Source organism: Pagrus major, chromosome 2, assembly GCF_040436345.1.
Source record: "Pagrus major chromosome 2, Pma_NU_1.0".
NCBI classification, from domain to species: Eukaryota; Metazoa; Chordata; class Actinopteri; order Spariformes; family Sparidae; genus Pagrus; species Pagrus major.
In genome coordinates, this window is record NC_133216.1 from 16,578,821 (window position 1) to 16,600,473 (window position 21,653).

Here is a 21,653-nt window from a genome sequence, read left to right on the forward strand (position 1 = left end):
TAAAAATGGTCGACAACCCTCTTAGTGCATCCTGGGTGTGCAGTAGTTTATACTGGGCATTGGTAACAGAGTTGTCCCATCTTTGAACTGTGATGTAGAGGGCCACATATTTCCCTGAGTAACTCAAGGGTAAGGTAGTTGATGTAATTCGCAGTACAAAGATTCCTCATGAAGTTAAAAATAAAGCCAGTGCCAGTCGTCTTCTGCAATTTTGTTTGCGAGACATTTCAGGAGCAGCATCTGAGCAAAAAGACAAGACAAAATGAGAAGTGGGAGTCTTGATTTTTCCACCATATAAAACAGAAGAACAAAGAGGCTAATGTCTTGAATAAAACATATGCTGAGTCTCAGGCATGGCAAGAAATCCTCAATGTGCACTTTAAGTGGATAGATGGATGAGTTAGTTCACCAGAGGATGCCTGAAACAAGTCTGAGGAGAAACATATCAAACAGGCAGATGTCTGTTCCTGGACCTTCTCTGTGCTGTTTCAATTGGGCCATAAATTAGCACAAGTTTAGCTACCGCAGTTTCTTGACATGCTGGAGGAATTACGTTATGTCAGTACTTAAACATTTCATCACATTTGGCTCCATGAGAAGTGATATGAGAAGTGATATGTTTTGCATTAGTGCATTCGCTCCTCACTCTGAATTGATTCTTGCTTCTCATTTACCTACGGGAAGAGGAGCAGTAACTCAAGGTAATAATATCCACTGAGAGTGCATGTATGTGCAGTTGTAGCCCGGGAAATTGTAAGATCTTGAATAGAAACCTTTGATATCCAATTTAAATGACAACCATGTTAAATCACTTTACAGTATCCATATTCTTTAAAAGCATTTATTTGATCAAAGGCCAAGTCCCTCTGAACTCTTCCCCCCTCCCTATCAGGTAATGGCTTTTCCCCCAAGCAAAGCCCACGAGTTGGAGAGCACATTACCATTAATTACCTCGTACAGTTGGTCAAGAGCTAGTTCATTTGATCTGCATTTAGCACTCGGTCTGATGGAAAGAGAGATGCAGCCATTGAGTTAATAGAGAAGCCAGCAGATCCTTCAAAAGGATAATGAGTTTTTTACCCTTGACTGCCACTTTCCAGAGACACTTCAAGCTGCTGCGTTCGTATATCACAAAACTCATTGCTCCTTAGGCAATGCAAGCCTGTGTTTGAACGTTCCTTTTATGTACTACAATAGGGCCAAATGCCTTGATTCTGACTTATTTAGCAGCAGTTCTCAGTTCTCAGTGAAAACACACACTTCACAGACCCAGTAATCTCTTGTGATTTGTCTATTCAGGAGGAATACACAGGAGGAAGGGTAGGAATCTGCAGGAAGTGAAGTTTTAAACTTTTCATGTTGCTGCTTTGTTATATATACGTTAAGGATGGATACACTATGCAGAAATGACTGAAAGTTACAGAAACTTTAGTGTGTATGTGCACCTACAGGAATAGGGGAATAACTGTGTTTCCAATAAAGACGAGTTTATTGCATTGCTTCAAGCAGGGCTCCAGACTAACTTTTTATACTGGTTGCACTGGTGCGCCTAACTTTTTCATTTAGGTACACCAGCACATAATTCTGGTGAGAATACAATTTCGTAAGTGATGTTAACAGGAAAACAGGTGCAGATAAGTTATTTTCTCAATTGTTTGAAAAGTTAGGTTGCAAAGTGTACCATACACTTTGCAACAACAACAGAGAACAGAGACAGAGCTCTTGATACGTGGAATAGCAGTTTGCAAGAGCTAACAGCAGCTTTAGATGTAAAGCCATCTGTTTACATTTGTATTTGACAGTGGAGAACAAACAGGCTTGTATCTGAGTCACGGTGGGGTGAGAAGAAAAACAGCATTGCCCATCTAGAAGTCCTACAGTGCAAAAATATAGAACTATATATCAACATCGCGCTGAAAAAAGTGTTTTTTTCTTTTGAGGATGGGCTGAAAAAGTTACATAGTGCACCTTTAAAAAATGCTCTGATGTTTAAAGCGCTTGAGAAACTCAAATAAGTATCAACCTCAAATATTATAGGGGTATAAAACCAGTGTACAAAATAGTCTACAGAAAACATGTTTATAGGCTAGTATTTGTTCAACTGTCTACACACACTGTTGTACACATTTTTTAAAATCTAACTTGCTGAATATCAGGCGCTCCGGTGCAACCAATGAAAATGTTTAGTCGCACTTGACAGATTTTTGGGCACATGTGCAACCAGATCAGTTGCACCCTGGAGCCCTGAATAATGGCTCTACATCTATTCAACAGGACTTTTGATGTGAATAACTTGCAGCGTGTATACAGACTTGGGTGCTGTTTGTCTTTCATGTTTCAGTATTGTTAAAAAATACAAAATACAATACATTTTTTATTAAAATAAGTCCAACTCCATAAATAGGCGGACCTGTCTGCTTGAGGACATGCAGAGAGCAGGATCCTCCTGCTTGCTGCCTTGTCTGGCGATTCCTGCTGCCTGTTCATGGGGTGGCATAGAGAGGAGGGAGGGGATTGCTAACTGCAAAATTGACAGAAAGCTAGCTAAAACGACAACCACACTTCCAGCAGCTTTGACATTTTTGCAAAAGGACTACATCTGTGAGAGATGCTGAAAGACCTCATTAGAACATTTTCCTGAGCTATGCGCCTTTATCTCAGAGGAACTCTCATTTCATACTTTCACAGAGCCTCTCTTCCACGGTCCACAGCACCCAACGCCTCAGTTCACCTCCTGGGTACTCATTTATTGGTTTCAATGGATCATGGGCCAGCTCATGTTTTCCCTGCATGAAACAGCCTGTCTTGTTTGCCTGCTATCATGTATTGACCACTCCCAAATGCCATCTCCTGTGAGACCAAGATATGTCAGCTTCATTCAGTAGGCATACACCGACTCCTGTCGATAGATACATTGCGCATGAAGGCGTTTGAATTACGATTCACTACATTTTATTGATATTTTTGATGCAAACATGTGAAAGGTGATGATCTCACACAATGTATGTCTTGTAGAGGAAAAATGCCTCAAATTAAATGAAAGAGGGAAACAGAAGTTAAAATAAAGTGCCTGACAGACGAGTCATGACACATCAACACAAAAGTAATGAAAGACATTTAAATGAAAAGGGTAAAGTGAGGCAGAAAGTTGTACAGAAAGACAGTGAAGTGTCTTCAGAGAGACAGATGTCATTGGAAACACATTTTTTGACAGCAGACACAAAGGTTTTTGATAGTAGACTTCTTTTGCTCATGAATGAATTATAATGCCAACTCACCCGAATGACATCCCTATCTCTGTGTTGTAGTAAAGTCATTGTCATTGAATATGAAGTGTTTTTGGCAAACGTTTTGAGCCTCAGTGTTTTGCCTTCCACACACTCCAACCTCAGACTGGAATTTTTTTTTTCAGTCAGTGGAAAGAAGCTGCAAACACAGCATTTTATCATTTGACATATTACATTTTAACATATTAAAACCTTGAAGTTGACATCCAGGAAATATGCAGTAACATTAGCATTTATTTGGAGTTGTTGCATCTAACCACCTGACAAATATAAGTCAAGTATTCACTCCTTTTGCTCGCTAATTTTGTCTGTCTGCTGCTTGGTGTCGGAAAGGTAGCATATAGTGGTGCTTTCAGACCATTTTGCTAAAATACGGCTGTCTGCTGCATCTGAAAACAGTGCTGATAAGAGCGGTGAGCGTGAACCAAAACAGTAAAGCTGTCGGCCATAAAACCAAAACAGTGAGCTAAGGCACTCCATAGAGCTGAGGGGGATGGCAGCATCTGCTCTATGGATTTGTCACTACTACTAGCGACAGATATAGTACATGTAGTCATTTGATCCTTTGTAAAGGTGTGAAGTTATTGATTATAGCAGTCCAAGGATATAAGATCAAGATGTAATATGTTGGATATAAGACATGGCAATGCTAAAATTACACATCAGAAAAGGCCTGATTTATTTTTATTGATGACCTTGACAAGAAATAATTCCATAAGCAGTCATTTCAAACCTGCTGCTGTGTCGACATTAATCTCCATCACAGGGTTTTCCTCTGGATTTGAAGTGTTGATCCTCGGACAGAGAAATCCATAGAGCTGAAAAATGAATACTGGCTGAAGCTGGGGCTATACTGGAGCTGTAAAAAATATAAAACTTATAAAGTCTTATATTTCCAAACATAAGACTGTACCAGCTATGAATGTAATTCTGTGGGAACCGTGCTTAATGATGACTGTACTGAATGCTGAAGCCATTTATGGTAGAAGTTTGGTCAGATAGGATGACTAAGGCATGATAATGTCTGACTAAATGAAGCCACAAAGAACAGCCTTCTGTAATCTAAAAATGTCAGACTGTAATGAATACTTACCCAGGGATGACTAATTTCTCTGATGTTTAAATGGAAATTTAAACTTTTAGACTTTTTGTCTAGTCTAAAAGTAAGAAAACACTCAGAAAACGGTCTCAGTTGAGCACAATCTAATCTATAAGGTTAAACAAATGTGCATATATGTGCCGTTAAAGTTAAAGGGGCAATATGTAAGAATTTCAGTTGAAAACTACTAAAAAAATCAACAGAATGTGAAGGAATAGCAGTTTTGACATTGTGTTGTCTTTGTATTGTGTTGCAGAGACATCTACTGAAGTTAGCATGCTAACCAGCTCGCATCGGAGCGTCCCGGTCCAAAGCTTTTGTGCTAGTGGTGTAAACACCGAAACTTCCCTGGTCCCAGAGCTCCCAGTCTGAAGCGCTAGCTGCATGGCTAACATAGCTAGCTAAGTGCAGCTACAGTCAGCAGCAGTTAGCGGTTAATCTGGTGATATGTTCCTCCCTTTTTGTTTTCAGTAAGAATCGGACAGGTGGCCAATTCTTACATATCGCACCTTTAAAAAAATAACATTTATTGAAAGAATATTTAGAGACATTTTAAGAAATGTGCCTCATAATTACAACTGCATTTTCATTGGGTGAATGCAATGACATAGCAAAGGTGTGAATACATCTTAGACACAACAGTCAATGGCATATGGCATTTCAGTGCAAATGATGTTGATATGCAAACTAAATGTGTACACAATAAAATAATTATGCATTTACCTGACTTGTATTGGGGGTAGCAATGTTAACCGACTAGTCAACTTATCACGCACACCCCTACCTTGTCTTCAAAAGATCGTTTTACACTCTTGACAAATTACACTCTTTGCACATCGCATTAACTACAACTCAAATTCATTGCTCAGTGCAGAGAAATCTCCCTTGCCTCCCTACACATAAAACTTTAATTGAATGTGTGCCTTTGATTTTATTAAACTATACCAGTGATCATATTAAGCTGTTGTTAGCTGTACTTGTTCAAGAGGGAGTCCGTTAAGTGCATATAGAAATGAATATGTCTTTTGTCCGCAGCTTTACAATCCGTCAGCGGGGAGCACAACCTCGCATGACCTTACACTGTCTGCTTCTTAGCAAAGCTTTTTAATATGGTTGTAGGCATTGGCTCGCTATGGCTGTGACCAGTGATCATATCAGATTAGTGGATTTGTCTCATCTTTGCAAGCTCGAGTTGTTTATTCAACTGTGTGATCAGCGGGGAAGGTCACTTCAGGTCACTTCAAACATGCTCCACTTCTGCTCCGCACGTCTAATTCTGACATGATTAGGCTTGAAGTTACAACACTCCACCTGCAGTTTTTTCTACAGCACGTTTACCTTTCAGCCAAGTTGTGCCTAATTGTATTTCTTTGTGCCTTATTAATTTCACACTTTTGCGGGTAGGTTACTTTTACCTCTTTTCTCGGCTGTAGCTATAAATGCAATCTATTTAATTGGAGACCCTTTATGCTAACACAGTATAATTGCATTAATTAGAAAGCCTGCTCTCAGACATCTGCTCCTCATTTTATTGTGTTGTCCTTTCTACCCTGTGCATCGACCTGTAGAGGTATTTCACAGTTTGTGTAATTGTTGCAAACTGCCGATGTAGTCGGGCTGAAACATTACCAATTGGTGGAAGTGAAATGTTAAAACAGACAGTTATCTTGTAAATAGTTTTACAGTCTTTTGGCCTAGATAATTGTTGATGCATCATAGATTTGTTGGTATCAGGCATCACACCTTGGAAAAAATGAATTAACAGTTAGACAGATCATTAAAAGAATAAGATTTATTCAGTACATATTGAAGCATATGTGTCATTCAGTGCCTTTCCTGTTTGATAACTCGGTGAACAGATGATGTTTACTGTGCTTCTTAGTTGCCCGTGATGCCATTTTGTGTGTTGACCATCGCCTGCATAAAATATGGCGGGAGCTTTCTGGGTTGGAAGTGCCTTAAACCTTCATTCTAATGGCCAGAAGGGGGCATTACCACTGGTTTCATAAAGAAGTCCGATTGCATGTAAGCTTATGAGATTTATTAGCTCGGTAAAGAGTTTCCTAATGAGTTTATGGTCTCAATCGCTAGTTTCAAGTCTTCATGATCATTTTGTAAATTTTGCTCCCATTTGAATGATGAAAGAGATGATAAAGCAGGGTATGATTTAGAGCATGGCTACCTTGTGATTTGCTAATCGCATGCATAGACTTAATTATATAATTAGATACCTAAGGCAAAGATGGTGCCTATTCAGTCCAATAAGAACTACTCCACAAGCACATACGCCACAAACATTTTCTAGTCTCCGGGTCTACTTCCTGGTTATGCAGCCCATTTCCTCCGCTGGAGAACCACACAGTTTCCATACGGTATAGAATGATTAAAATCCTTTTTAATATTTATAACTCGTCTCTTCGGTCCTATTGTGGTGGAATTACATTATTTTTTCTTGCATTAGAATGAGAAGAGTGCGTTATCTGCATCCAGTGCCTTTGTAATTGGCTGAGCTAAGCCATTTGTAAGACAGGCATCAGTTTGTCTGATAACTACCGTATACTACAATACCACAAAAACATTATTGCACACAGAATAGATCTTTTCTGATTATAACATGTTGTCTTGTCTTTTTTTTTGCCTCTGTGATTTAATTTTGGAGTAGACTTGCAGTGTAGCATCTCTGAAAAAGCTTCTGCAGTGACTAGAGTTTTAAGTCTCTACACAGCCTCTATAAAACCCACACAACCGAGAGATGTTTTGATGTGTTTTTGCTGCGGTAAACATCAGTTATGACTTTATATTTTTCCAGCAAACTTGGAAACAGGTGAGAGATTTTAAAGCTTTTAAAGTTTCAAGCTTTTACCATACAGATAAGATATCTACATTAAATAGCACTCACCCTTCCCTTTTAGAGGAAAAGTAACTGTCACAGACTAAAAGCTGTTCCCAAAGTGTATGGATTTATTAAGAACAATACTGGAGCACTCTAGATTAATGGAGAGCAGTGTGCACAAAATGTCACCTTAGTATTGGTGCTATTAAATCCATGCAACTTGGGAGCAGCTTTCAGGGGATTGGACTTTTATTGTTTCGCAAAAAAGAAAAACAGGCTTTAAATACATTTCCTGTCTTCACAGGCTCTCACATTGAATGGTCTTTGGCCAAATTGGGCCGCCCCGGTTCTCATTCATTTTCAATAAACAGCACTTACCAGTGGGGATAATTATTTGATATCCTTTTTTTCACAACCCATCCCTCTCTTCTCTCCTTCAGCTGCCATCCTTGATGACCCTATGGAGTGCAGCAGAGGGGAGCGACTGGCCATCACTCTGGCCAAAGACAGCATCAACAGGAACAGTAACCGCTCGACCACTGGCAAGCTGGAGGTGGACATCTTTGAACTGCTGAGAGACAGTGAATACGAAATGGGGGAAACGAGTAAGTAACACAGGGAAGAAATGCAAGTTAATTGGTGAGGAGAGGAAAGTGTTGATGTGGGCGCGAGTCTGTCGGCCAGTAAATGTGCACATCTCGAGTCAGAGAAAGTAATGAGGGTCCAGTCAGTAATCAATCCTGCAAAAAAAAAGGAGGGATCTCTCATTTTGAAATCAGCAAGCCTGTCATTTAAACTCAGACGTTCTGTCTTCTTTTCAGCCCGTCTCTCTCTCTCGCTCTTCCCCCAAGCACACAGAGATAAGTCCGTCTGGTTTATCAATATTTCGGTCAAACAGAAGCAAACAAATTATTGAAAATAGATGACAGACTGGTGTGGAGCAGGAACGCAAAATGAGCTGTCATATTTTTGATAGCTGCAGGAGTCAAACGGCGTGTTTATATCTGTTTTTGTTCTCTTATATATCGGCAACCTTTCGCTCTGCTGTGGCAGGGCAGAGCGAAACAACATTTTCTGTACAAAGGAAAAAGGCCATGTCATGTTAAAATTACTTAGTCTATGTCAAAACAGAGGTGACCTTCAACATACGAGCCTATGGATCGTTTTAAACGGGCCTTCATGAGGTTTGCAGGTATTTGTCATACACACATTATGCCATCACTGAGGTTGACTCCATTAACACAAGCAGGATCATTTAGTTGTTATCAGTTGAGTCAATGCCTCTCTCTGTGTGGCGACTTGTTGCTTCATCGGTTATGTTTTTTAATTTTTAATGAAAACCATCTAGAATCAATACAGCACAGCATGTGTCTGCAGAAAACAAACCAATACACAGCCATGACAAGAAGTGCAGGGATTGATTTTCAATGCAACACATTCCCACTTTCACAAACCAGAGAGCTTCAGTGGCGCCGCTTAAGCCACGGAAACAGCGCTTCACTTACCCCAACAACAAGAAACTGTATTACTTTCTCTGCCTGGTTTACTACAAACCCTTCCTAAATGTGGCTCCTCCTGTGTATTGCTGTGCGTGTATCTGCATGACTCTCTGTGTGTGTGCTGGATTGCATGTGCAAATGTTTTGTGTGTGGAAAGTGTGTGTGTGTGTGTGTAATTAGAGGCAGGAATTGGATTAGGGACGGATCAGTGGCCGCAGTTAGATGGAAATATCACAGAGGGAGCGCTACCTGCCCAGAATAGTAGCGCACACTCCTGCATGTGTGGAGTTTACAGCTCCTAAATGAATGCCTCCTTGGACTGGCTGCTGCTTGACAAGACTCCAGTTCACCAACAGCCATTCTTTACAGTTATATATTGCGTATAACGCCACATAACAGAAGGGGTGCAACGATTCTGAAACCAAGCCAACCAAAGCTGCGATACAAACATCCGCAGTCTCGAGTCGCAACCTCATCTTCCAGTGTGACAACCTTTAGAGAAGTTTATCAGTTTTAATCGTTACCTCCGCCAAGGACGTTATCCATTGTTTGTTTATGTGTTTGTTTAATTGTTGTTTTTTGTTTGTCAGCAGGATTACACAAACACTACTGAACAGATGTTGATGAAGGTTGCCAGTCATCCAGGTCATGGTAATTCTAAGTGCTATATTGAAGGCAACTGGACTTGTTTCAGTTTCTTGGCTAAGCCTGCAACTCCCCTCCAGTTAGTTAAAACTGAAGACGTCTCTTGGATGAGAGGTGAGAAGTGAAAAGTCCAGTTGCCTACAATACAGCCCTTAGAACTACTGAACAGATTTCCATGAAATGTGGATGGCGGATGGGCCTCGGCCCAGAATAGACCTCATTAACTTTTGGTGTGGATTCCGAATGAAGGGATTTAACATTTGACATTTGAAGATAAGAATTCAACAAATTCTTTCTGTGTGTTGAGTTTGCATGCTCTGGTTTCCCCCAGCATCAGAACGTGTACATTAGGTTAATTCTCCAGTCAGTGCCGTTAACAAAGGCGCTGGCTTCCACCTGGAGTTGGTCCCCAGGTGCTGTATGTTGGCTGCCCACTGCTCCCTGAGGATGGGTTGAACCAGTGCCAGTTTCACCATGTTGTACATTGTATGATATTTGATGAAAATAAAGACTCTTATTAAAGAGAATGGTACAGACCTGCGCTGCTTGAAAAGTGTCATGAGATGACATTTGCTGTGAATCGCCGCTATACAACTAAAGATTAATAGATTCTTCTTGTAGATCTTGTGAGTTTATATTTTAAAAAGCTAATCTACCTTCATCGTGTTCTTTAGTGTTCTTGATATTCCAAATTGTACTTGATTTAGTAAAACCCAGAAATGTTTGTTCCCAACCCCACCCCTGACAACTAAAACAAAAAAGAAAACTGAGTTATGAACCGAACCATCGATCTGGAGAATCGTTACACCCTCACATAACACATGCATATTTTGCTTCAATGTGTGCATTAAGAGAAACTGAGAATGATATATATTAGAGCCCTCTGATCATTCCAAGGTTCCAATAGCTTGCATTGATCAGAAATAATCAATGTTAAGCGGCAAAAATGGCCTCCAGCCGACCTGGTGACCCTCTGACCATAATTTGACCGCAGTGAGCTGCACAGTAATATTCTCACAACTGACAGCACTAATGGAAACCTTGACACCGACATCAATGTCCAGGGGGTTATGAATAACCTGTGGTGTTGAAGTCGAGTTTTGACACGGACTTTTCATGCACATTCTCAAACATACACACACACACACACACAATGTTAGCTGTGCAGAGAAGGAGCAAATGAAAGCATCGTGGCGGCCAGGAGCATGTGTGTTGGCAGTCAAATCACTCAGCTTTATAATTTGGTGAAGCCATGCAGACAGGTGCAAATGTGTGTGTGCATGTACTGTAAATGTGTGCAGGCACGTGCACGTGGGTGTTTGTGTAAGGTGTCAGTGTGTTCATGTCTTACAGGCCCCATGGGTGACCAAGGGATTACTTATTAATCATTCGATTCACTGCCTCTGGATTCAAAGCACAGACCTGAAAACGTTTACCCCCACCCCCCCACCCCACCCCCCCACCCCACCCCCACACCTCTTTCACACAGGCAGCCGCTTAATGCTCTGCAATTGCCCCAACAACCGACACCAAATTGCCATCACGCACACTTACTTTGTGCGCACATGAACAGTACATAGTGTCTGCGCTTGTGTCTGCCTCACATCATTGACTTGCGGTGGTTTAATTAGGAGCCAGGGATTATAAACTCACAAGGAATGGCGTTCTGTTTTCCAGTATGGGAGATTAGAGCATATGGCCTGTGTACATCAGAGAGGAGTACAAATCACACTGGCTAAAATGTTTCCGTTGAAAGATGTTTTTCCATCCCCAAAGTTAAAGCCTTTAAATCAGTCTCTGTAAATGTACAGTGTGGACCAAACAAGATGAGATGTGTGTGTGTCACTTTTGGGGATATTATGGCATTCATGTGCAAATGTTCAAATGCCAGATTTTATGTTTGAAGCCTCCAGATATGTCTGCCTGTCTCTATTTCTTTTTCACTGTCTGTCACTCTGTTTATCTGTCTGTGTCTCTTCCGGTTTCGCTATCTTTCAGTCTCCATATGTGAAAGTCTGTTATATTAATATCACTTTCTCCCTCAAGCTATTAAGCTCTCATGGGCAGCGTCTATAGGATTTTTTTTCTCTATGTGCATCACATCAGGCATATTAAATGTGAACAAATGCATTTGGACTTCTGCACGTTTCAGTAACACATGTAGGCTGAGAATCCCTTGAGACGGGAGAAGCGCTGGCTCAGGCTAATATCTGTTCAGAGGTTGAGATGGTCAGCATGTGCATCCATTAACATCTGGCTGAAGAAGGCCTTTTTTTAAATGCCTGTACTTTACTTTCCTGGTTAACACTGCCTGACTCACTATATCTCTCGCTGTCTCTATCTCCGTTTTCTCTCAGTGTGCCAAATCATGTCTAAAGGGGTGGTGGCAGTCCTCGGTCCCTCAGCCAGCCCAGCCTCCAACTCCATCATCAGCAATATCTGTGGAGAGAAGGAGGTGAGTCTGTGCACCCAGCTGGCGTGCAGCCTCTGGCCCGTGTTATAGGCAGCGTGCTCTCACTACAACCAGAAACACAGAGTTTGGAACAATGATGCTCGTTAGCCTCTGTGCGGTTTTTGCAGGAGATTGAGGGGGAATGAAATCCTTGTTAGTGAAAATGATGAAATACCTCAACAGTGTCATAACTTTCCATTCCAGTCTCACTCAAATCAAAGCACCGCTGGGCATTTTATTTCCTCCATTCCCCTCATTAGCTTGGAGCAGTTTGGCCCGCTGAGGCTTGCCAGTCACTGTTTTGAGATTTTTATAGAAACAAACACAAACAGACGGTGAAAAAAAAAGTGTACAAGTTTTGTTGTTTTGATCAGATTATGTGGTTTGACACCAACCAGCTCCTGCTGCCTTACATCTGTTGTTTGAAATTAGGATATTTACTCAGTAGATGATTTAACAGATGGTAGTATCATTGGTATTATTTTGACAAAACCAGTCAACAGACATATTCTCTTGTCTGAACAGCGCAGAAAAACATGTTTTCCACGATTTGAACATGACTGAGTGGATTTGGCTTCAGAGCCTGACTGCATGCAAACAGATCCCAGTTGGATGCTAATTGGCTTGTCTGAACTCTGACATGGTTTGTTTTGCTGCCTGATGTCAAGAGACAGAGGCGCCTTTGAATTAAACAAAACCAGATCAAAATCAATTATAAATAAGAAAAGATATCTATGTTTGGAGCTTTATCTGTGATGCTTTTACTGCTTTGGTATTCTAAATGTGATACAGTTTGTTTATCACTGCTTGTAGAAAAATGTTTAGATTCATAAAAGAAAAATATTGATAGTATTTATATAACTAGAGATTTGAAAAAAAAACAACAACAACATATTTCATCTTTCTTGCAGTTCATCAATTTTCACTTGTGTGTTTCTGGTGTGCTACCCACTATAACTGGATGTGGTCCAAAGAGAAGCCGCCTTTTTAAACTCCCTGCATTTGATTAGCATGACTATTAAAAGGCATCCCATTACCATCCCGGTCTCTATAACTTCCTCTGGTACAGTACAGCCAGTCTTTCTAATGAGACATCAGTCTGTTTCATTGCTAGACGGACCAGGACTCCCTGCTGTTTGAAATCTCTGGTGGCACTGACTTGCGGGGCTGACTGCTTTGAAACACTGACTGTGATAATACCACTGTATGAATATTAAAGATCCCATAAAGTGAAAAATGACATTTATGAGTTGTTAAGTGATACATACAGTGCAGTCGTGAAATGCTGAAAGGAGTCGATCAGGGGCCCGAAGATTCACAGTTTCCCTGCACTGGCTCAAATTTCATCCCTATTTATCTCTTCTTATTGCACATGTGAATGAGGAGGGCAGTAATTTGGATGGCCAGAATACTTTGAAGCTCAGCCAGTCGTCCATGTTTGTCACAGAAAGTAGGACTGTTTGATTTGCTTTCGTCATATTGAATTAGTCTCTGCCCTTGTTGGCAGTTCTTTTAGAGATAATTTCCATCGGGCTTCAGCCAGTACCGTCACAAGTAGTCTGACTTGCATTTAATGTTTTGGTCAACTCCTAATAAATGTAAATGAAATACTGCATCCATATATATTTCTTGGCAACTTCTCCCAGCTGTTCTAGGTGGACTACTAATTTTCTTTCACACTTGAGTTTTGTGCTGAGCTGCTCTCCATTGTCAACTACAGCTGCTATTCTAATCCATGTTTTTGTTAAACATTGAATTCAGTTGTATTAAAGTAGTATTTTGACTTTAGCAATAACAATGTTATTGTGATAGCAGTGTTTACCATAGTTGTGTACGCCTCCAGATCTTGTTTTCTTAAAATTTCCTTTCATCAGAGCCACATAAAGTGTCCAGACATTAAGCTTTGGATTAATGGCAACACATGAAACAAAATTATGCTCAAGATGGTGCCAAGTGTGCAGTAAGTATTGCAGAGAATTTGTTTTATTAGTTCTACAAGCTGTGGAGTAATTATATTCTTTACTTAGACTGGTAATAGACAACTTTTTTTGTAAGTACAGCATTTGTGTAAATGTCACTACATTACATTCCTACACGGTCTTTTTGAGGGTTCAATTCAAGTCCTTGAATTCGAAGTCCATCAGATGTTGATACAGTAGTCAATCTCGAACTTTACACACAATTGTATTTTGAGCAAAATGATTCAGGCACTGACGTCCATGAGTCTGTCACCATCCTCAGCTCAGACATATTGTTGCCGTGTCGTACAGTTTGTATTGTACACGTGTTGTACTTCACAGGAGCAGGACAGAACTGCAGCTGCTACACAGCCCTGAGCAGGTATTTTTGCCCATATGTAGGTTGTTTTGTTTTTTTTCATCTTTGCAGAGTCTGTGAAATGTGAGATAGTAAAACGGTTTGAGGTGTTTCTTCTCTGTCACGAATTTGTGGGCAGTGCGCAGTTTGATGTGCTGTGGCATGTTTCTCACCTTACAGTAACATCAAGAAGAAGTTTTTTGGTTCAAAAGGTAGCCACAGAGGATTACTTTCACCACCATGGAAAGGAGGAGATCATACTGACTGACTGTTAGAGCCTTTGGAAGAACATATAGTAATGTGGGCAAAGCTGTTTCAACTCTGACAACTAAATCCACTCCAACACTGTTAAATGCTCCCAGTGTTAGTCCATTAGATCTGCAGCTTGTTTTTTTTTATAAACACAGAGTTGTTACTGATGCCCCATAACTTATAGTCACATGCTATTAGAGGTAATTTTGTGTCGACCCCCAGTGTTGGATGAGTCATGATAAATATTCTGCGGGTTGACGTTTTGATGTAATAAAATCACACAAATGCATTTTGGACACATATTGTCATGACAATAACTACAGATTATTAGACCCTGGGGAAAACCTGTTTCATAGGCAGTATTCTGATCCAATTACCTAATTCTGTTATATAAAATCCATTAATAACTATTTTTAGGTTGTCAGGCAATTAATGGTAAAATGACGCCCCATTGTCTCTCAGTGGTGGTCATCTCTGCCCTGCTGCTGGTTTTCATTGTAGCCTTCAGATCAAAGGCGACTGCATACCTTCAATGCACAGCTGGAAAAGCGGCAGTCGGAGCAGTTTGGTTCCTCAAGGATCAGGATTAACCCAGCGGTCTTCATCGGATGCTGTGAAGAGCCACGAGTGTGCGGATTTTTATTCCAACCAAACACTACAGCATCTGATTTCACTGATTAGGTCCCCCATCTCAGACCTGAGGTGTGCAAATCAGCGAAGTCAGCCGTTGCAATGTGTGTGTGTTGAGTGCGAGTGAGTGTCTTTGTCTAGCAGATAAGGTCAAACTGCTCTTGTCGTGATCACTCTGAAGAGGATGTCTGGCTAATGGCCTTCATCAGCATGGTCTTACAGTATATCAATGACAGGGTGTCGTAACTAACAAAACAGCACTGTCACCACACAGGATACACAATAACAGAATGTAAACTTAATTAAGATGAAATACAGTCCATAAAAATGAGCCCTAAAACAGGCTTAGTAGATATTAAAGCACTATGTGGTTTTGGAGAAGACATAAAAACTCAGGATTTTAATATTAACAACATTAATGAGGTAATTATACAAACTCGGACATATTCATTTTCTTCCACAACTGAATAAATAAGCTGGTCTCAGAGGAAAATAAGGTCCCCAGAACACTGTTTGAAGCTAGAAAGGTGGCAGGGTCCACCAAATATAGCAAATATGGAGTAAAACAGTATGAAATTGTGTTGTCCTTTAATGTCAGTTTGTTTATTCAGTCAGAAAACGAAGAGTTTGTTTATTTAGTTTGTTTAGGCATAAAAAAAAATCAGTCAATGAAGATCTTTCTCTTCTGATTACAATGTCTTCCCTAAAACTACACAGTGCACCTTTAATCACACAGTCTATTCATTTATTGCATTATGAAGAACATTTCGTTTAAAAATGGTTGACGTTTGGCAAAGTATGGTAGGTTACTTTCAGTGGAATTCTTAAGAGACCATCTCAGTTTCCCACAAGACGAAGAGCAAAAAAAACCCCAGCTAATTGTACCCATGAGCAGGACCCCAGGTAATAACAGTTTTGCATGAATAGGGCTAAAGTAAATCAGATCTTTTCAGTTCTGAGCGCAGTAAAAGGTCCATCTCGGTGGGAAATTTCACAGCAAGAAATACCCCCCTGCTGAGCGAGAGGGTTGAGCAGAAGCCGTCAGAGTCGTATTATAGCCTACCAAAGTTGTCCATGATGAGATGGGCAGCACAAGTCTCGCTCATCCAGTATATACACAGCAGAGAAACCAGCAATCCTTTGAGAAATAATCTCGAACTTATTTCTATACTTGGCAAGCCAAATAGTCTGCAGCTTACCTCCGAGGACCGCTCAGCAGGAAATGAGTAGATTGGCTGGTGGATTGAAGCAGTTGCCTTTACCTAATGTTACCTTTCGTCTCACCGCATGCCCTCCTAAAAACCCTCAAAGCAGCAGAATAAACCCAAAGTCCTGGTGTTGTCTGACATTATTAGGAGCCAAACAAAAATGCATTTTTGCACTCAAAGCGACTTCATAAAGCAACTGTAGATGTTTTTTTCATCAGATTTGACCTTTATTAGATGAGTCGGAATCATAATTTGCCAACCTTGAGACCCCAAAACCAAAGCTGGGTTCTGGGTGTCCTAGCCGTGAAAAGGTTGAGATTCAAGGATTATTTATTTTTCTCACCTAAATTTTTAAATGCAAAAATAAGCCTACAGATGACCTGTAACTGCCCCTATTAGCAGGAAAACACAATGAGTCAACATCATGTAGTCTTACATAGTCCAAGTTGTTTACACTAACTTTGTGCAGAAAAGGCAAAAACAGGAGCTAAGGTGGAAAAACAACTTCCTATTCAAAGAGCAAAACGCATAAAACGACACAAACTTGCATACTTTCTAAGTTTAGGTCTTTAAACTATGTATTGCTGGATTTGAAATCTCTTCGGATATATGATGATGCATCAGTCATCCAGAGGCTGACATGTAGTGGCTCAGGAGAGAGGAGAAAGAAGAGAGAGTAGGTCACTTGTCTGTATGATCACTCATTGGCTGTTGTAGGCTGTAGGGCAGGCTTAGAAGCTCCTATCTTCTCAAATGAGCTGTCAATCAAGGATCTCGGGTGTAGAGGGATAATCTGGTGTGAAATGAGAGGAGTCTATTTACTGATAAAAGCATTGGGAGAAATGCAGGAGAATTGTGACCCAGGGATGAAACCAAGAGAGGGCAATGAAAAAAATCGGGAAAATCAGGAAAGCTGGCAAGTACGGATGCTGCGATCGTTTGTGCTAGATTTATTACATTAAGGACTGATAGAGAATGTATCGTATTATACAGAATATCACACCAACAGGTGGTCTTATTTTCTGTGTGTGTTTGCGATACTACATCTGTGTATACAAGGTGAAAACTGTCACCCTGAACTGTAAGAGCTGAGAGAGAAGGATGTATGTGTGTCGCCGGCTGCCACCATCCACACATTACTCTGTCCACCAAATCCCTCACAGCGAGTGTAAGGCCACAGATGCTGGCTCTCCGGCGGCTCGTTGCCCGGGACTCTGGCAGCAATATTGCAGCTGACAGACCCCACTAGGTGATCAGCACGTCATCTACCAGTCCCTATCCATCACTCCCCGGGTTCCACTGCCACTTCCACCGGGGCTACAGAGGAGTGGGACTGAGCCCATCTGGGTTTCACATTAATAGTGACTAATAGAAAAACAGCCACTGCAGAGAGCTGTTGACTATGTGCATCATGTTTGTAGTTTGTTTCCATCTTATGCGGTGTGGCAGGCAAACCTCAGGGTCAGGATTTGGAGGACGGGCAGATTAATATCGACTAATGAGAAACATTAGCTGGGGCTTTGGATGAGAGGCTCCTGCTGCTTTACAGGTGCTTATCTGCCGGCTGCTGCAGCCAACCAGATGAGCTTGAGTGTGCAGTGCAGCTTTATGTTGTTGCTTTGTTTCCTGTGAATCTCAGGGATAAGAAATATGATCTTATTTATAAGTGGTGACTTTTATATTGTGGACTAGACCAAGGACTTTACGTCCCCCTATTTAGATTTGCACAAAGCTTAATTTACAATCTCCATCTTGTTATTTTCTTACAAAGCCTACGACTAAGGTCATCATGCCGTTAGCCACAGGAAGCTTTTAAACTAAATTGAATTAATGTCAGTGATTAAATTTTCATGTGCCAAATATTTCCTCTGAATTCACTTCATATTTATTGCTCTCAACCACCTTCAGCTCGGTTTAAATGCTCTTACTCCCTGTTTTGTACCCCTGACTTCCTCTCCTCTGCCATAAAGGATGAAATTCGCAATACACCCTGCGTCTGCAAAACATATCCCTCCATGATTCACAAACATGTGCCAGAAGTAGTCATGAATATTAATGTTCAGTCTGACGTCCAGGGGTTGCTTTGGGCTTGCAAAGCCATCTGGTTTTAGGAGTACAGAGAGATTACATTTAAGCATTTTGTGGTGCTCAGGTTGGATTCAGAGGTGAACCTGAGGTCCGCTGGGCAAACAGAGAGCATGTGGATTGAGGTTGGGGGTCAGTGTATATCTCAAACCCTGGAGATAAGCAATAATGAGAGATTTGTGCTTTCATATACAGATAGAAACCCACAAACACGATTCTGACTCACCCTTACACAACCAGAAAATCCTTTAAATAATCTGGAAATGTCTTGTCAGTGTCATTATTTTGGCTTTTAAGCTTCTCTGTGCCCTTCTCTCACCCGCACTCTGCTTCCTCCACGTCTCATTTTCTGCCTCTTTTCTCTCCTGTCTTCTGTGATATAGTGTTGTGCTGCATTGTGAACATCAGTGTTGAGGTAAAGCTGAAAAACTAATTCAGTGGCAGTAAAACTGAATCCTTGCCTTTCTGAGTAAATTCCACGACAGTTTGAAGTCAAACGTATTTCTCCAGATTACTTTATTAGTAGGCAAATGAACTCTGTAGGATTCCTCTGTATGGCCGGACGAGAGCAATTGTTGAGCAGGGCCATCAGACAAAGCCGAGGCACAGTTGATTGCTCTTGAATGGATATTGAACAAATTTGAAAACCTTTCTCCACGCTCTCTCTCAGGGAAAACTATTTTGCAGGTCCACTGCTTCATTTGTGCCATTATTGTGAGGCATACATAAGAAACTCACTCTATGAATATTTGTCACAGATCTGAGTGTGTGTGCGTGTTCATTAACTTGTCCATTCACATGACCAGAGACTCATCCTGCCGTGTTTGCATTCAGTGTGTGTAGAGCTGTCCAAACTGATTTAAATGGGCGAGTTGTCCAGCAGCTCAGTGCTACACACAGTGTGGAATTGCTTTTTGTGACTTGAAAAGCCGGCTAGCCAACCCAGTAAATCCTCTCTGGCCAGAGACCATTTACACGGTAGCTGTGCTAACTTTAGACCGTCTCCCTGCCAGACTTTAAACCGCTGGCTGGTCATAGCAGAGCCAACACACCACATCTTCTGTTGGTGGACTGCCAACGTCCGCTCAGCTTTGCTCTCACACATGTGGACACCAGTATCATCCAAATATCGTACCTGCTCTGCAATACCTTGTAAAGGGTGAGTGCACAGAGTAGGGCTCTATTTTTACCTTAATGATGCTTTGTTTTTGTGTGTTGAAAATTGACTATGCATCCATGTGTGGTTTTAATGGGAATGTAAACTGCCATAGTAAATGGCATCATGATGAACATAATTAAATAATAAATAGCTGTGATTGGTTAAATCCTTTGACTTTAGAGCAGTTGATAATGTCATTAGCTATTTTATATGGCAAATTTCATGCACTGTTACACATCATTGCATGATATGGTTTTCTTTTGCTTTTAATCACAGCAATGATTGTGTTTAATTTTTTATCAGCTTCAGAGTTTCAGAGTAGCTTTATTTTGCTGGAGGCACTGCAATCCCCAACAATTAGAGATAAAGTAACTGCGTTTAACTTAATCAAAATTATCCTTTCACTCTGCCTACTGCTGCGTCTTCATGTCAACAGATTGCTCGACAGATTAGCAGGTCAGCATCTTTTCTGCAATGTTCATTATTGACGTCGGGCAAAAAAAAACTACACTCAAGGTCTACTTATTTGCTTTTTCTACACCTTTTAACCTCATTATCAGCAGATATAGTTTGATTCGCTTGTCATGGAGAAAGCTGAGGTGTCATCACGTGGCATATAATCTTAGGTCACATATGAACAGTTGACGATGTAGAGTTTAATGACAACTAGTAGATTTGGCTGAAAGCTCAAGAAAGCATTGGTTAGTGGACTGTGTAATTAGCCTATCAGTTGTAATAAAGAACAAATGAAGAACAAATATTAACAATTAAATAACCATTAGCTAGCTAACCTGTAGCATCAGATCCTTCATTAGACCCTACATCATTAGCTAGCTTACTTGTAGCATCAGATCCTGTAAAGTATTGATCTTGCATTGACTAGCTTTGGCTAGTTGGGTCTTGGTGGGGAAGCTGAGAAGTCTTCCTGCAAGTTAACAAGACCTCTGTGGCACCAGCAAGATGTTTTTTATTTTCCATGCTGAAAATGCTGCCAGCCCAGTTTCATTTCACAAACCAATGGAGGACAATGTTGACACAGATTCAATGAACAACCTTCATCTCCTGTCTATTACGAACACTCCTGCCCTTAGCTGCTCTCATTTACACTGTTCTCCTCTCCCTCATTTCTTTTTCTTCTTTCCTTTCACCCTATCATAGTTTCACCCAATTTTCATTTCTCTACCTTTGTCCCGTCTCTAATATCGACTATTACTGCCCCTACATAGGCCTCAGTTCTCATCACTCTCCTGTCCTTATTCTCACCTTTTTCTTTCTTTTTCTGTCCTGTCTCCTCTTGTTCCTTATTTTCTCATTTCGTCTGGCGAACCGTCTCGTTCTTGACATTTCCCTTTCGCCTAACTCCGTCTCAGACACCAGCTATGGATGACAAGCAGGTCAAGATCCGCCATTCTTAAGAAAACTAATAGAAAGAGTGTGGAAATGGTATTCAAAGGCCTGCTCCGTCTCTCTCTCTCTCTCTCTCTCTCTCTCTCTCTGCCTCTCCCTAATCACCCTCCATCAGTCTCACGCTGAATCTCTGTCTGAGTGCGTAGTGGTATTAGTTCTGCTGTGTCAGTCTTGTTCTGCTCGGGGGGTCAGCTTATGGTTCAGCTCTCCACTGTAATTGGGCCTTAAAACCACTATATGTAAAATGAAACGCTCTCCGGCGAAGAGCAACATTGTTTTGGTAGCATGTGACACATTATTGGTCACAACCAGTCTTCAGATTTGATTAAGCAGAGCTGATCTGCATCGTTCTCAGTGCTGGAGGAGCCCACATCACTGTGATGTACGGAGTGAGAGCTAGAAGATTTAAGCTGCAGCTTGCTTATTCATAGCAGTGCAGGAGCAGTAAGGTGCCTGCTGAATCTCAATTGGACTTCTGCATTTCTTAAACCCTCACAGCTCAGTATTCTTTTAGATCCACACTTTAAAAAAAAAAGACAAAATGCATTGAAATTCAATGCAAATTAGTTTTCATTGCTACTTTCAATACAATACGGCGTTAGCCTACAGCGACTCCCGTTCCGACTCTTAAGTTTCCTTCCATTTATTCGACTTCTTTCTAGCCTCTCTACTTGACATTCGTTAACATCATTAGGATTCATTTGGACGCGAAGAAAGAAACTATCAAAGTTGCTCTCCGGTGTTTTTCTTAAATGTGCGTCAAGAAGTGACTCCCTCTGTT

At 40.9% G+C, this 21,653-nt stretch overlaps 1 protein-coding gene across 1 annotated transcript in view; it reads left to right on the forward strand.

Moving 5' to 3' along the window:
• The window catches only part of grik4 (glutamate receptor, ionotropic, kainate 4), a 156,178-nt gene that overhangs the window by 30,273 nt on the left and 104,252 nt on the right, over positions 1-21,653 (forward strand). The window contains exons 2-3 of the mRNA XM_073487322.1: positions 7,660-7,824; positions 11,721-11,818. Coding sequence (XP_073343423.1) covers positions 7,660-7,824; positions 11,721-11,818 — 263 coding nt within the window. The remainder of the gene's footprint in view (positions 1-7,659; positions 7,825-11,720; positions 11,819-21,653) is intronic.